We start from the raw sequence: 17,802 nt of genomic DNA on the forward strand, positions 1-17,802 counted from the left end.
ATTGAATATAAATTTTGTTGTTGCTTTAGGAGGCAGACGAGAAAAAGAAAAACTACTTAGAAGAGATATGACAGAAGAGAAAATACAAATAGAAGAGATAATGTCATCACGTCCTTAAAAATGGTTATGTAAAATTTCACTTAATGATTACACAGTTGACAATTTGCATAGCATACCCAATGTGTATGCATCCAATATCGAAATAGGAAGAATGATAGGGACCAAAATAAAAACAAGACAAACAAAACAAAACCTTAGTACAAGAAAACAACAAAAGTGCTGATGCTGACGACGATCGATTATCGAATATTGGGTTGGAAAAGAACAAAAGATGGAATGAATGACTCAATTCCCAAAATGAGCAAGCGCGTGAGAGAAGGCAAGGCAGTGTGCGCCCACTTTGCATTGGCTGATTCTGCGTAACCTGCTGCAGATCAATGCTTTGTATCCTACTCAGGAATTACTAGGCAATGACACAGATCCAACTGTGTTATGCTATTTAGAACTATATACAAAGATACATGGAGCAGCCACCACAAATTATTCCCCCATTTGACTCTCCTTTTTAGAAGGTCAAAACTCAACTCTATCAGTGTTATTGCATGCTTTATGTGTTTCACTTAATTATTACATCTCCACCGAAATCACCTAAGTGTCTAAGTAAGTGGCTATATATATAAACCACGAATAGCAGGTCCAAAACAACAGCAAAAACCACACTAATCAAGTTACGCAAAACATTTTAAAAATTTAGTTGCTATTAAGTGGATTTGGGAGGAGATATAAAATTGATTGGATGGTTAATTAAGAAAAAAAAAGCATGAATTTAATCTCTTCTATTAACAAAAATTAATAACTTAATAATTAACATCTATCGATAAAAAAATTTAAAAAAAAAACTGATATGGGACTTGAGAGTTAAAGGGCCCATGTGAAATCTAAAAAGTGAGCTAAATTCCAGTTTGCTAGTGACAAATTGTGCAGCTTGTGTCTCCTTTTTGCCTTCCAACTGGCTCTCATCTTGAGCTTTTTTTCTGATGCTGTATTGCTAGCTCTGAGTGATATCCCAATATTCCTATAACAGCAATCTATAACATTAATATTTATATGCCCATGCCACATCGTGTTGACACACAAACAGAACTTGTACATCCCAAACTGTGAATGGATAAGATTTTATATTGTACTTCCCTTCCTACTACAAAACCCTCTACCCTTCCATCAAATTCAGGGCCCACATGTATAATACTACTATAGTTCAAATTTTAGACGTTCCTTTTGAAGGATGAGACAAACAATAAATGGAAACATGATTCAAAAGTTGTTGTTTTGTTTAAACATTAAATCAGTTCCTTACTAAGATACATCATACATTCATGTGGTGATCTAGAGGCGATATTAGTATTTTCCTACAACGTGACTAATTATCCAAATTTAATGTCCTCTTCTTGCAATATTCATCACATTCCCATACACCTATCCGAAGCATACTGGGCTTTAATATGTAGCTTATCTATGTTTTTCTCTCTTTAGGGGATTTAAAATAACTTCAGCACTATGGAATGGTAAATGAATATAATGCTGGGTAGTTGGATACTGAAGCCTGCATTATCTCAGTCAATAGTTTGAGGCGCGATTGAATTAGTTTATATTTGAAAAAGAAATACTTTCTGGAAACATTTTTAAATTAATTGTTTTTCAAGAATTAAAAAAAAACAAACTTATTCTGTTAATACATACTTTTATTTAAGACTTAAATATTTTTAATTCCTTAAATTTGGGTCAAGTTTTAAAAAAAATTAAAAGTGATTATTTTTGTCCCTTAATTTGAAAATAACACACTTTTGATTCTTATTAGGAGGACTAAAATGATGACAAACAAAACTTAAGAATAAAAGTGAACTATTTTCATTTTTTTTTTGCTGAACAACTATTTTTAAATTATGAAAACTAAAAAATTAATTCTTTTAATTTGGATAACTAAAAAAACAAATTTGGCCTAAATTTGAAAAAAATATTATAAGTCTTTATTTTATTTTAAAAGTATAAGTCTTTATTAAGTATTATAAATTGAATGAATTTTTCACAAAAATAAAAATAAGAATAGGATGTGATTATATGAATTGTACAAATACCATCATTCCGCAAGGCCAGTGTGTCTGCTAAGATCGCAATACTATTGATCCTCATCGTATAAATGTGGTATCGCTTTCTTACGTAACGCGTCACAATCTATTAAAGTATTAATTTTAGGAAGCCATGATAAAGACATAATATAATATTTTCTTGTAATCATTGTGTTATTGACTACCCATGTCGTTTGGGTGCGTTTCGAAATGGAAGGATTTAATTCTTTTTTTTTTCCTGAAGGATGAAGGATTTAATTCTTTTTTTTTTTTCTGAAGGATGAAGGATTTAATTCATCAGAAATTTACAAATGTATATTTTATGAGTTTAATGTTGATAAAAACATATTTTACCAATCAATCACATATCATTTTTTTTTCTGAATTCAATCACATATCACTAATCAGGAATCACAAATCAAAGTTACTATAATTTTTAAATTAATTATTATAACAATCAATAATTTCACTTCACATAATAATTTGTGCCAATAGTATAAAATTAATTTATAATAATTATCTAAAACTTTTTTATATTATCAGGGTTTTTTTTTTTGACTTATAAAAATGTTTAAGTTGCTATCTGACTTGGGATGACTTGAAAGCTGAACGCACGTGACAAAGATGGGTTATATTCGTACAAATGAAGGTACTACTCCTTAAAAACTAGAAAGAATTTTAAAGACACACTGGAAGTAGGAAGTTGACAAATTGTTCCATCTAGTCCTCGAAGATAACATTTCGGCTGCTGCAATTCTATAAATTACAATACATTACCATTTCTAATACTTTCTTTTCTTTTCTCCCCTCGAGCTTTTATTATCATATTGTTTCCCCTTTCATTCGTATAACATCAAAGTTTAGACTAAATTTCTATGTAAATTGTAAAATCCTTAAGTCTTCCCTGTTAAAATATTCCAACTTCTTGTTTTATGGGTTAGTAAGCTAAATAGTTCAAACGCTGTAAAAAAAAAACTAAATAATTCAAACATTTCATATGGCTTTAAAATAATTATCTATATGGTTTGTTTGTTTTATATTAAGAATTAACTTTTCATATTAATACCCGTTCTAATATAAAATTTGTGATTAAACTTAATTAATACCCGTTCTAATGATATCAGATTATTTAAAATTAATTATATTCATATTAATCTATTCAACTTTAAAACAAATGAATGAATTAAAACTTTTTTCTTATCGGTAAATATTTATTGTTAATAATTAATTTTTGTTAGTGGGTGAATCTAAAATGATAACCTTCCCTCCCTCTTCTTCCTTCACCTTAGTCAACTTTATAATTCCGCAAGCAAATCCAATTCTATTAGGAATTATGTAAGTTTAACACTAATTGGATGTTGTGAAAAAAAAATATAAAAAAAACATTACATAGTTAATTTGAAAGGAAAAAAAAAAGTATACCTAGATATCACTGAACAGATTGTTTGCAACTTGCAAGAACATTCTAACTTAATTAGGACTTTCAATTTAGAGTCCTTGAGATGTAATCATTTGACTTGGTCAAAAAATCGTCGCTTACCTTGGTCTTCATTTGACTTATAACTCAATATGGTATTCAAATACTGATAGTCTAGCTAGGACAAAAAAAAAAGTATATTTAGAGTGTGATTTCCATGTATTTAGCGAAAAACAAGTTGAAAATTAAAATTATCTAGAAGTTGAAAGAGTATTTGATATAAATTAATTGTTGAACAAGTTAATAAAATATTTAAATTAAAGTTATTTGATAAATAAGAAGAGTAAAAGGAAAAAGATTCACGTTGAAATTCAAATAATTCTGCAGAAGTTCACACAATAAAAGTATGAAACACACATACATGTTACACTTCTACACAATTTAAGATAAGAATATATATGGTGAGTTTGATAGTTAAGAAAAAAAATAAAAAAATCATGTAACAAAATTAACCTTCTAATAAATTAATATTTTTTGATAAAAAAAACTCTTCCACGTAATTATTTTTTTCTTTCTTCTCTCTTTTATGCTAACCAAACAAGGTGTAAAAGATGATGCAATTGGGAGGAATGTACTGTGGGCGAGAGAGTGATGAAGGAAGCATTAAACTGAACAGTCAAACACGTGAGAAAGTAGAAGTGCTAGGTTTTAAAAAATAAATGGATAAACTAAGAATATAAAAAAGAATACCAAGAATAAATAAAGGAAAACACTTTCAACTAAGAAAAGAAAAATTGTAGCATTAATTGGAATAACATTTTATCAAATACGTTTATTTAACTTAAGCATTAATTGAAACAACTATTCAGCCAAAAAAAAAAAACTACTAAAACAACTCACTTTATCAAATACGTTTATTTAACTTAAGCAAATTTTTCAAAAGTAAAATAGGCTTTTAGCTAGTTAAAAAGTGTTTTAAAAGTTGGTGATAAATTACTAATAAAAGAATAATTTCAATTTTTTTTCTTTTACAAATATAATTCCAAAAGGTTGCTACTTCTATTTTAATATATCTTATATCTCTGCACAATGATTTAAAAATTTGTTAAAGGAATTTAATTATATAAAAAAAATTATATGTAACTAGATTCTTTTCTATTAATTTTTTAATATTTATTATTTGATTGCCACTTATTCTCATTTTATTTAGCAAAAATATTGAAAAAATAATGATAAAATAAAAACACTCTAACTTTATAAATGATATATAAACTAACAAATTGCATTCTCTATAATAACAGATATTTTGATATGTGAGTAATATGCAGGAAAATTTTTGTAATAATTTTTTACGAACTAGGATTTTAGTATGTGTATTTAAAAAAATAGTTAATTAAAATTTATAATAAATAGTTATTTTAATATATAAATTATAATATAACTAAAATTAATAGTAAACAAATATATTTGTATATATAAATTATATTTTAATTTTATAATAAAAAAAATTAAAGTTGTGATATAAAAATATTTTTCACTATTGATAAATTTTCAAAAAAAAACTTTTGAAACTCAATTTAGAGATAGTACTAAAAAAGTATGGTAAATTAAAAAAATATAAACAATTAAAAGAATCAAGCATATAAATAAAGATAAAATTATAGTAATTTGATATGATTAATATAATTTTATTTGTTTGCTAATTATAAAGACAATATATAAAATATATACAAAAATGAGAAGAAATAAAATATTGAAAATAACTATTTGAGATAACGGTAACGGAGAAAATAAATCAAAGTTTGTGTTATGAGAAAAGATAAGTCTCATTCAGCAAAAAAGAAAAAAGAAAAGATAAGTCTCACCTCAATTATTAATTTTAGAAGTAACAAGCATTAATTTATTTCTGTTATAATTAATCATTCCAACAAAAATCAAATTTAGCGTCAATCACACAAAGAAAAACGCCCAAAACTAACAATGTTTGCAAACTTAAGATTAAAAATTTGTTAAGTTTTTGTTTTTAGTCCATGTGTCATGCTAATATATATATATATATATATATATTATAATTTTGTTTCAAGAAGTTCTAAAAAAATTTATACTTTTATATATATAATTTTATTTTTACTTAATTATGATTTAGTATTGTTTTGAGTCAAATAAATATTATTTTTTATTATTAAAAAATAATTTTTTTTTACAAAAGATATAAATCTTATTTTTAAAAAAATTTCTGTCATATAAATTTATTCCAATAAAAAAATCATAAAAAACAATTTTTTCCCTTAAAAAATCGTTCAACAAACCTCAAATACTATGATGGTGACATTCTATTTAAAAATGAAGAGCAGGACTCCTCAAACTAACTAGGAATAATTTATTGACTCGAAACCCTGTATGTATTGAAAGTTTATCTGTTTCAGAATTCTAAATATTTCAATGAATTGTCGCAAACCATGATCTTCACATTGAATATTGGCAAGAGTGTCCCACTAATTAAAGGTTTTTTTTTCATTTATTCCCAGTTTTCTTTTATAGTTTCCTGAATCACACCTTGCAAGACCAGCTGCCGTTAATGGCGTCTAAAAATTTATTCAATTTGTGTGTGCGAACAAAATACAATTTATTGCCGATTATGTAGTCCTTGCGAAACTCACAAGTTTCATATTCCCCCTTCTTTGTTTATGGCATTTTCTTGTTTCTTTTTTGCCAGTTTCTTTCATTCTTTTTTCTTTTATTTATTTGGTCATGTTTCTTCCTTAACTTTTCAGCGCCTTTTCCTTTTTCCCTACCCAACATCATCGTCCTCTATGAATAGTGTCTTTTAGTTTTTGGTGAGATATACTCTACTTGATTTATTTATTTTTCCTATTATTTTTTTCTAACAATATCCATTAGTTAATTTCGCACCAGACATTATATTCCGAGCCGTACATAATATATATGCATAATATGCAAGCCATATAAATTATAAAATGTATGCGAAGAGGATAAGTACACATATAATGCTAGATCGAGCATTATTGCAGTATGTTGCATTGAGAAGATGGAGTTAGGTAATCTTGCTTTAAGCGTTTATCAATCAAGCTTCACATATAGTTGCTTTGTCTTAGAAGTTTGATGCTTTACACAAATGAATTATTTCGTATCACCTTTAGTACTTTTTCTGGATATGTTTTTTCTTTTTATAAAAAAAACGTTTTTTTAAAATGTTTAATGGTATATTTTACCATTCAATTATTATTATTTCGTGAATTTCACCCCCAAATTTTTTATTCATGAATTTTACTATCAAAGTTTTTAAATTATATTATAATATAAAATTAGATAAATTATTTAATGCGTGTTATAATATTTTTTAAACATTCATCACATATACATGTCTTTCTTTGTCATCCATTTTTACAAATTATTATAAATATTTTATGCTAACTATATCATTGATCTTTTAGTTATTTTTATATAATTTTTACAATTTAGAAAATGGAATAATATATGAAAAGTAAAATAAGTATTAAAGATAACTTTTATAACTAAAAATTAAAAATATGTATAATTTTTTAAAAAAAATATTATGTAATTCTAACAAAAGGTAATATTTTCATTTTTCTTTAAAAAAGAGTGTATCATCACACTTGAGAATATTACACTTGTCCGTCAAAGAGTAGAGTGTTTTTTTCGCTCATTGAATTAAATATTAATCTTACTTACCTTATATAATTGTCACACTTCTTCAAGATAATTTTAAACACGAAAATAATTAAATAAATATTATTTTAATATTAAATATTTTTTTTATGTATGAATGTAACAAATTCTTATATAATAAATATTTTGAATTCAAGGCTTTAGGCTAAAAAAAAAATCCCAAATTTTTTTTAGTACTAATATACTTAAAAAAATTATTGTAAAATTATATTTGAAAATAAATTTTAATCAAAATATTATAAATAACTGTTAATCTTTTATTGATACGGTAAGTAACAGTTAACGAGAAACAATTCTTCATCATGATAACTTTGTTTAGAGAAAAGAGATTTAATAGTTGATAGCTAAAAAAACTTAAAAAATTTTCTTTTATTTTTATTCTCTTTATTCTCTTCCTATTCAATTTTAATTTTATCTTTTTTTCTCATTGTCTCTTATATTTTTATGTCTTCTCACTTACTTCTTTAGTTTATTTGATTATTGTTTCACTTTTGTTATATTTTGGATACTCTAACCCAACGCAAAGCCGTATGAATATTAATTTTTTTTTCTTCTCTTGAATGTCTGCTAAGGCGTTTATGCATTATTTTCCTTTTCTTTTGTTAACCGCAATGAGTAAGTGACACACGGGCAAATTATTATCTATTTTCCTCCATGCTCAGCTCCTAAGGTAAACTTAAAGGGGACCGAACAAGGCACCGCTTAATCAATATACACTAGATGGCTGCTGTTGACCAATATTACTATGCATTTGACAGATCATGATGATACGTTTTGAGATTCAATCGAAAAAATTTCAAAGGAGAAGAAGATCCCATTACCACATGAAAATGATTGATGCGATGCTGAATTAATACTTGTATTTCTTGGGCATGTGAAGCACACAAGATTGGAGACATTAAACGGAGACTTAGGTTGTGTGATTTACGTTGAAAGAGAAGACGACCATTTATATTAATCCGTGTATGCGAGTGTTGGATGATTTAATACGATATTGTTAATAATCAAAATAATAACAATAAGAAGCGTGCTTATCAAACAGTTATTTGTGGAAATGAAGCTCAAATCTTTAAGGAAAATACTCACTAGCTTAGTTAAATTAATTGATGAGTTTAATTAATTAATTTATTTTTTTGTGGATACTAGCGCACATGTGTCAGCACCTGCATGGAATATATAGCGATGCATTTGTCAGTATTAGTGTATAATTACTTCTTTTGGTGTGCTTTCTAACCCAACAAGAAGGATGTCTATATCTTAACTATTGGCCCCCTCATTGTTTGTTAAATTAGTGACTTCTGATTCATCTTAATAAATATAAAGTAATTGTGGGGTTTCCATGTAAAGTAAACTTTATCATGGGGCAAAGATTAGATTTTGATAGAAGGTTGGTTAACATGTGGACAAAACATAGATGGAAGGAATTTGGTGGGTCACCTTACAAATATGGGAAATCAAATATAGCCAGACATTGCCAAGCCCGACAAATAAATTAGATTTGTTTCGATAATTTTCTCGTTAAATATTTATAAAAAAAATAATAAAATTAAATGATTTTCTATGAGCTAAAATTAACTTGTATATTTTATTTTTATAGAAGTTATTTCACCTTTTTAAAAGTCGAAATGTATAAATTAATTTAAATTTATGCAATAAATTTATTTCATTTTATTTTTTATTTTTATTTTATAAATATTTATTGAGCAATTTATCTAAATAGGCCGGATTACATTATAATTTAATTAAAATTCTTGAATTTGAGTATTTGAAAGTGCATTTTCAGTAGAAATATAGAGAAAAATACTTGTAAATTATTACGATTCTATTCAACTTTATCTGAATTTGTTCGATGTTCAATTACGTAATGTTAAGATTTCAACAATTTAATATATATATATATATATATATATATATATATATATATATATATATATATATATATATATTACACACATCTCATTGTCCAACATCACTATGGGTATTCAAGGGTTTTGGCTCACAATGTATGAGTGCTTTAGTTTAATTTCCTCTCCCTAATCTAAATTTCGATTTTTTTTTAAAATCTCTTCTTGATTTCCCATACCGTTTGCCAAATTAAGATTAATGAATCAACAAGATAAAAAAGAGGGGATAAAAAAAATAGCCATAATAGTATAATACTATTTCTTAATTAAGGGAATTAATGCCTTTTCAAATAAATGATAAGATAAGTACAGAAAATTAACTGCTTACTGATGTTTTTTTTTTTTTCAGTTACCCTTGCACTACATGGGCAAATGAACTACTTACAGCAGTTTGTAGCTGTAATCAACGAGCGTGGCATAATAAAACAAACAAAAAGTTACAGAATACGATTGTGATGTTCCTTTTACTTATGTCAGGGCCGTATTCTATGTATTTATGTATTAGGGGACACTTTATTATTTGGGTAAACATAGGCTGTGTGTTGCATAGAGAGATCACCAAATAAGCATAAGCTAGGTATACTCCACTTGTCCAAGTGTAACACTCGATCTACACTTTATATAAAAAAGTGAACATTATTACATTTACATGATCAATTGGCCAATTTTTGTAACATATGTTACGAGACCCTCCTTCACCATGTACTGCACGCAAGTTGGACAGTGTATGTGTATGGTACCAAGAGTCAAAAAAGTGTTGCTGTAAATTTGACCCTACAGCTATGTGCAGGTGAAAGTACAAATGATATTTTTTGTGTGCAACTACAAGCGCGCTGCCAGCTATGTCACAACCCAACCCATCTAAGTCATTCAAATCAAGATTCTTTTTGCCTACTACATGAATAGAATCGGCATGCAAATGCAGAACAAACCAAGAATAAGGGCATCCGAAACCAAATGCTGGATTTTGGGGTTGAGGATTTTGATTTTTCCACTCTGTTATACTCAATCATCAAGTAGCAATTCACTTCAATCAACGCATATTGACACATTAATTCATATTCCTAGTAAACTTTTGTGGCCGGTTCACATTCAGCTTTAGATAATGGACTATAGAAAGACCTCCATTTACTTTAAATTTAGTGGTTATTATAATTTTTGTCTTCTAATAATAATCTTAATTAAGGCATCACCATCAACAAACATATAACCCTCTTTTTGGAGCAGTGAATTGGAATATAATTTAAGTGATGAGTCTGTCAAATGCGCACCATGCATGAAAACCCTGAAGTCAGATGATTTTTATACTTTTATTCCACATACTAGGAATTGTTCTCGCAAGGTTCAAAGAATTTTTTATGATGCATCAATGAGAATAATAAAAATTCTATATTCTGCGGCCAAACAGCATGACTTAATTCCCCGTATCATTATATTGTTTTTGACAGAATTTCCCATATCATTATATAATCTTATTGATACTTTCTATTTTTTTTTCAGTAAAAAAATAGTTTTTTAATTTTTAGTTGATTGATAAATCTGATGCTGAGCCAGTTTATCATGAAGGCAAACGATGTGGTGTACTAATAATTAAATTGTCCATTTTTAATCCGCGAATATCTATGAATGTGATTTTTTTGTTTCCTATATGTAGATTGTGTTTCATTTAGTTATTTTAAACAAAATTCTTATAAAGAGAAAAGGGACAGAATATAATTTGAAATAAAAGAATTTTTTAAAAAATGAATAAAACTCAAAACATAGAGCTTTTATAAAATTAAATTATAATTATTTTTACGAGAAAAATTAAGAAAATGTAATCAAATACTGCATTAGGTAATTTTCTCGGGAAAAATCTCATTTTAAGAAAAATCTCTTGAAAAAAAATATTCTCGGGAATAAAAATCTGAAACAATAATCCATCAATCAACTTATGGAACATTTAGAATACTTTCTTAAGGTTGCGAAAATGATTTTTAATCTCATTGTAAATTCTTTTAGCTTATTTTAGGTAATTTTATAGTTAAATTTTCATTTGATAATAATTTTTCTTTTGACAGAAATCTGATAATAATTTATTGAATCTGCTATAAATAAATTGTTTATCAAAATGTGCCACAATTTAGCACTGTACGATCTAAAGAAGAGGTATATACAACAAATAATTTTAAGTGAGATTTTGATAAAATATACATGCTCATATTAATATAAAATCATTAAAAATTATTTCATTAGTATTCAAATATACAATTATAAGACCTACCAAAAAAAGTATTGCAATTTTAATTTCTCACTTCGTTTGCTAAAACACCCTTATAGGGAAGCAAAATCCAACTTAATATGCGCTATACCAAATAAACTCCCATATCTCTACAATGGAAGCCACGTCATGAAGAGTAGATCATTATTTCAGTAATGTTTTGAGACGCACTATTGACATCTATAATGCTTTTACCAACAACAACAAAAAAAAGCAGAAGGCACTTGATAGAATTTGTATTAAAAAAACAAAGGAATATCAGGCCATAATTAATATTATAGATAACATGAAATATCAAATGACACGCAAGAGTTTTTGTCAAAAATGAAGCCATCACACATCAGAGATTATGGCAAATAATGTTTTGTGTGTCTCTTGCTTCACCCATAACATAAGCCTCTAAAACTGGAGGAAAAAAAAAGTGTAGGGGCTGGGGTGGGAATTTGGAAAAATACTGTTATATTGAGCATTGAGCAAGTTGATGGAAAGCTTCTCAATTTGTACAAAATTTGCAGCCACATGATTGTTAAAGACGTAGACAGCACTTCCTTTTTTTCTTTTTTCCTTTTTTTTTCTTTCTCCAAGTTTATTAAATACTATTTTTATTCATGTTTCAAAACTATTACTTTGTGTACGCGTCTAACAGTACTCCTCCGAAACTGCTATAAATAGCCTCTTCAATGAACCTCATGGCAGTACAAAAAATATTCATCTCTTCTAACTTCTAAGCATTCAGTAAAAGAACTAAACATGGCAGAGACCATTCGTTTGGCTGTTGCTGTTCTTGGTACTTCTTCGTTCATTAATTCCTTCATCTTAGAACTTAGGATTATAAATTATTTATTACTCATTATTTGAGTCTTCAAAAAAAGTGACTTCATAGAGTCGCTGTTTTTTTTTTTTTTTTTTATTGCAGGCAATGCAGCCTCAGTTGCCCTTTATGCTGCACCAATGTATGTTACATGTTACATATATTATTACATTGCTGCTTAAATGTTCTCCCTTTTAGAGAATGAATAAAAGTGTTGAACGCTTTTTCATGCTTTTTATGTTCAGGGTTACCTTTAGAAGAGTTATAAGGAAGAAAAGCACAGAGGAGTTTTCATGCTTTCCTTACATCATTGGCCTCTTGAATTGTCTCCTTTTCACTTGGTACGGTTTGCCTGTTGTGAGTTACAAGTGGGAAAATTTCCCTCTCGTCACAGTTAATGGAGTTGGTATTGTTCTCGAGTTATCCTATGTTCTCATTTACTTCTGGTATGCTTCAGCCAAAGGAAAGGTAAACATAAGTTAATCAATTGACTTAGTTATTCTCTTCATGTGTTAAAAATGTTTGCACACTTTGCACCTTGTTTTTCAGGTTCTTGTGTGCAAATAATGCTATATAGGTTGTAAGAGACATGGTTTTTGAGATGTGTAAATATGTTGTTGCAGGTGAAGGTAGCCATGACTGCAATACCAGTTTTGCTGGTGTTCTCTATAATTGCTGCAGTGTCAGCTTTTGCATTCCATGATAATCATCACCGGAAGCTTCTCGTAGGTAGCATCGGCTTAGGTGTTTCAGTAACAATGTATGGATCCCCTTTGATTGTAATGGTGAGTGACTCATCTATGTCTTCCACTGAAATATTTTCAGTTATTATTACTAAAAGGGTATATACTATTATTGGTGTTAAATGGGAACTGAGAGAAAGCAAAAACCAAAACAGAAACAGAGAAGTTCTATTCTATCAAACAATAATATGATAATCTTCCTAATTAAAATAAACAACAAAGTCGTTTTTTTTATGGTTTTATGGTTTATTACTTTACCAATTGTTTGGTATGTTTTATGCATGGCTTAAGTAATGATTCCGTAACAATGTTTTTATTTTTTTATTATTACAGAAGAAAGTTATACAAACCAAGAGTGTGGAATTCATGCCACTACCGTTATCCATGTGCTCATTTTTAGCCACTGTTCTCTGGCTGATTTATGGACTTCTCATTCGTGATATATTCGTTGCGGTTAGTGCCATATAATGTCTTATTATAATTTAAGAAAATTGTTAGAAAACAAAAATATTGTGAATACTAATATTATTGTATTTTTCTCTCAAAATAGGGTCCTAGTGCGGTTGGAACTCCCTTGGGGATCTTGCAACTTGTACTTTACTGTAAATACCGAAAAGGGAGTGTTGTGGAGGATCCAAGTAAGGGGGACCTTGAGAAGGGTAACTTGGAGAAGGTGGAAATGGAAATTGGGAAAGTGGAAATGAATGTCACGAATCACATGAACGGACACTCGTGAACAATGCGTCTAAGGGGAAAGATTGAAGATTACAGAATGTTCTATTCAGATTCCTTCTTTTTATGTTTTATTTCCTTTATTTTAAGACAAAATGATCCCCCCTTAGCTTTGGTTGTATTGCTCACATATAAATTAAGTTATATTACTTCCTAATAAATAGTTTCTTTTATTGATGAACATTTGCTTTACTTATTTATGTCTATGAAGTACGAAACCCCCATACTATAAAAATGAAAAGGTTTCAAAAACAATAGTAAAATTAAATGCAACATTTTAAATTTTGGAATGTTGGTCCATATTGCTGTACGTCTTGGTCCATATTTCCTAAGTTTATGTCACTAGAGGCGGGACTTTCCAGTGCATATGCCCTTTGTATAGAGTAATAGTATAATTATGGCAATTTATGGGAAATAAGATTAAAATCAACATTCAGACAAATGAGGATCTTTGTTTTAACAATAATAATATTTATGATAGATATTCCAAGATAAGAGAAGAACAAGAAATCTAATTAATATGGACACTTGGATTTCTTTTTTAAAACCGGTTCTAACTTCTAATGTTCTAGCTATTTCGATATCGATTCCTAAAATGTGGTAAAATTGGGGCAATTGTGATTTGGTTATATCACGCAAAAAGAAGAACAAAGTATGGTTTATCAAATGTGTCCTATGCTGTTAAAGACAATGAAAAAGGTGTCACCAACATAATTAGCAGTTATAGGGAAAAAAACATAATTAGCAGTTCATTAGCCAAAGCTAGCTGGGGAAAAGTAAGAAACAAATTCTCATAGAAGTTTGAACAGACAACTCATAAACCATGAGTCAGTCAAAAGGTCAGCAACAATCTTTCCGTACACGAGCATCGAGCCACGTTATAAACCAGCCTTGTCTTTGCAAGAAGGAAGAAGGGTTTGATTTTTTTTAGGTGAGGAAATTTAAAATTGTGAGAAATTTTAAATTTTAAATATTTTATTTGAAATTTTTTATTTGGATAAAAAAATTAAAAATTGTGAGGGTGAAAGAAAATAAATGCAAATAGAAGAAAATATATAATTGATGTGCTTCTAAAGAGAAGAATATTAATGCAGCATGGGAAGTCACAAGGGAATCGGGACACAACGGCGTACACCATCATATCCGACCACAATACTCAGTCAACGATGCAAGGTATGATATAGGTCTTCTGCGTCGGCGAGCACCTCCATCGCGTGAGCGACAGTTGCTCCCCTGATTGGCGGGTGCAGTTCTACGTCTCCCCCTACATTCACACCCGATCGATGCTCTGCTGCGAGTTCAGACGGTGTTTCTTGAAGAAAATAATCATTAGGGCGAAGGAAGAGTTACGAGTTCAAGAACGAGATTTTCGGGAGAACTTTTAGGTGGAAGAAAGGATGAAGGTTATAAAGGAAATATACAAACGTTTTAGAAGATTCTTAGAATTTCAATTTCTCACCTTTTAAAAAAAAATTAAAATTCCACAATTTTAGTTGTTTAAAATTCTATTTTAAAATTTCAAAAATTTAATTTCTTCATAAAAAAATATCCAAGCAATGAATTTTAGATTGAAGAAATTTAAATTCTCTAATGAATTACTTTCCTCAGTTAAAATTCTTTATCCAAACACATTCTAAAGGAAAACGGCCAAATTTTAAAACTTATTTTGTTTTTGTGTTAGCTTATTGATTTAATTATATTTTTTAGTCTTCATAGTTTATGTTATGTGTTCTTTCATTTTTCTTAATTTTAATTACTTATATTTTATATTTAAAATTTTCAATTATTAAAATCAAGTTTTTTACTTTCTTATTTCATCAAATAATTAATAGAAACATAAATAAATATGATATCTCGTTATTTTCTATAGATTGGCGAGGAAAATAAAATATTTTTAAAATATAAAAATAGATTTATTATATTTTATGAACTTTATTTTTTTTATTTGAATATTTTTTATTTTTTATTAATATATACAAATCAATGATAAGTGCAGACCTCTACTATATTTCTAATAATTATTAGATGAAATTTTAAGGTAAAAAAATAATTTAATAATTGTGAAAAATACAAAAGTTAAACGTAAACAATTAAAACTAGGAGAACGAAAATCATAATAAGTTTATGAATATATAGGGAAAATGCATTTAAACCTACATAAATAATTATAAAATACTTTTTTATGTTTAAATTTAATTACTCTTTCATAAAAATAAATTAATTAATGGTAATTTAGTCTGGTATACTTGCGAGGAACATACAATTATATATATTAAAATTCTTACTTATGCATATTCCCTCACATTATTTAATTAAGGTGAATTTAATTATAATATATTGTTAGTGTAAAAAAAATATACCGTCAACTTGAAATGAATTTTAAAATAATTATTATGAAAACAAAAAATTATACCATAAATAAAATTTATGATTAAATGATAGTGTAAAAAATATTAATGCTATTATTATATTCTAATTAAATGATAGTGTAAATATAATTTTTTATTAATATCTCTTGAAATATTTTGAATAGTATGTATACTTTTATATTTTTTAGATAAAAATTATATAAGTATTTTTTTTATTATGAGATACATAACATTTTTAAAGTGTCAAATAATAATTTGAATGTTTATGATAAATCATATACAATTGCTTGCAATTCCTAAATCGATCTGGTAGAAATAATTAGTTAACAACTTCATCGTAAGCACTCATACCATTAATTATTTAACCTGTGCCCAAAAAAAAATTAAGGATAATATTATAAAATAAGAATTTGAGTATTCATAAGATGAATTCTAAAACAAAATAATCCCCCAATCTGTCGTATGGAATAAATATGCATGATAGAGCAATTCCATAAGAAGAAATTGAAAAAAGTAAATCCCAAAGTGATGGGGTGGGGTGGTGGAGAAAGAAAGCAATGGATGTGATTAAGGATGTGTATGATTTGTCTCCTCTCACTCACTTCAGTTCAATTTAGAATGTGTTTGAAGCACATATTCAGAATATATTTTGTGTCATTTCAAACTTGATCCAATATTCAGGACCAGACTAAGGGTTAAGTCTTAGGTTTACTGACAAAAAAAATATTATTAATTTTTATTAAGCAAAAATATCTCATATATTAATAAAAAAAATTTAATATATATAATTCTCACATTTAAAATAAAATAATTTCTTTTAAAATTTATTTTATATCTCACTCATTGTTAGATATTTTATATTTTTAATAAATTATTTTTTATGTATTAATTAAAAAAATTAAAATGGATAGATAGTATTTTACATAACATTACATTTATATTGATATTATTTATTTTAGAATATTTTATAAAATATATACCTAAATTAAATTTTTATATTATATTCTACGATTTAATTATACATAACGCTAATATTAATATTGCGTTAATAAATTGAGTTGAATAAATTTTATCTCATTTATATATTATTAGATCTTGCTTATTTTTTTCAATCTTGTACCAAAAAGATCTTAATTATTTTGGATTCAAATTCAAATAAATGATGTACGTTATCAAAATTTAGGGTCCACTACTAAAACCAAAAGCAATTTCGTTCTAATATGGTTCTTGCATATACACCAATATAGTGACGGAGGAAAAGAAAAGAAAAGAAAAAATGAAATAAAAAATAAAGAGAAAAAAATGAAAGCATCATTATCGTTACTCTTTATCGGGTATATATATATTTCAAAGGAATTGGAGTCCATCTAAGAAATTGTCACGCTATTATAACTAAGCAGAGCAATTTGGTTTGGTTCATGATCAGCTGTTATTAATTTTGTAAACTGTGTCACGTAAAATATCTGCTATCGTCCTGTTTCTGTATATCACGTAATTGTTACATCAAAGTGTAGCCAGACACGTTACATCGCATGTACACGTGCAAGGATGTTCGGTAAAACAGAATGGATGAGACCAAGTCAACCAGAAGAGATAGACGTCGTAAAATTAAGACCTTTGCGTCTTAGAAATGATTAGCAATAATAGTCAGAGAATGAAGGTTACCCAAAAATTAATTAATTGGACATCATATCATACAATAGATATGTCAGTCAACGTAAACCAGGAT

At 27.5% G+C, this 17,802-nt stretch overlaps 1 protein-coding gene across 1 annotated transcript; it reads left to right on the top strand.

Annotated features, from left to right (window-relative positions):
• Nucleotides 1-12,118: 12,118 nt before the first annotated feature.
• SWEET14 (sugar efflux transporter SWEET14) lies at nucleotides 12,119-13,885 on the top strand. The gene is made up of 6 exons (NM_001357928.1): nucleotides 12,119-12,205; nucleotides 12,335-12,371; nucleotides 12,475-12,697; nucleotides 12,853-13,014; nucleotides 13,306-13,425; nucleotides 13,523-13,885. The coding sequence occupies exons 1-6, from the start codon at nucleotides 12,169-12,171 to the stop codon at nucleotides 13,706-13,708; spliced, it is 765 nt and encodes a 254-aa protein (NP_001344857.1). The 5' UTR covers nucleotides 12,119-12,168; the 3' UTR covers nucleotides 13,709-13,885.
• The last annotated feature ends 3,917 nt before the right edge of the window (nucleotides 13,886-17,802 follow it).

The sequence above is a fragment of the Glycine max genome, chromosome 6, assembly GCF_000004515.6.
Source record: "Glycine max cultivar Williams 82 chromosome 6, Glycine_max_v4.0, whole genome shotgun sequence".
NCBI classification, from domain to species: Eukaryota; Viridiplantae; Streptophyta; class Magnoliopsida; order Fabales; family Fabaceae; genus Glycine; species Glycine max.

Coding starts and splice junctions, on each gene's coding strand:
- SWEET14 (NM_001357928.1), top strand. CDS start 12,169: ATGGCAGAGACCATTCGTTTGGCTGTTGCTGTTCTTG. Junction 12,206..12,334: donor TTTGGCTGTTGCTGTTCTTG/GTACTTCTTCGT, acceptor TTTTTATTGCAG/GCAATGCAGCCTCAGTTGCC. Junction 13,426..13,522: donor TTCGTGATATATTCGTTGCG/GTTAGTGCCATA, acceptor CTCTCAAAATAG/GGTCCTAGTGCGGTTGGAAC.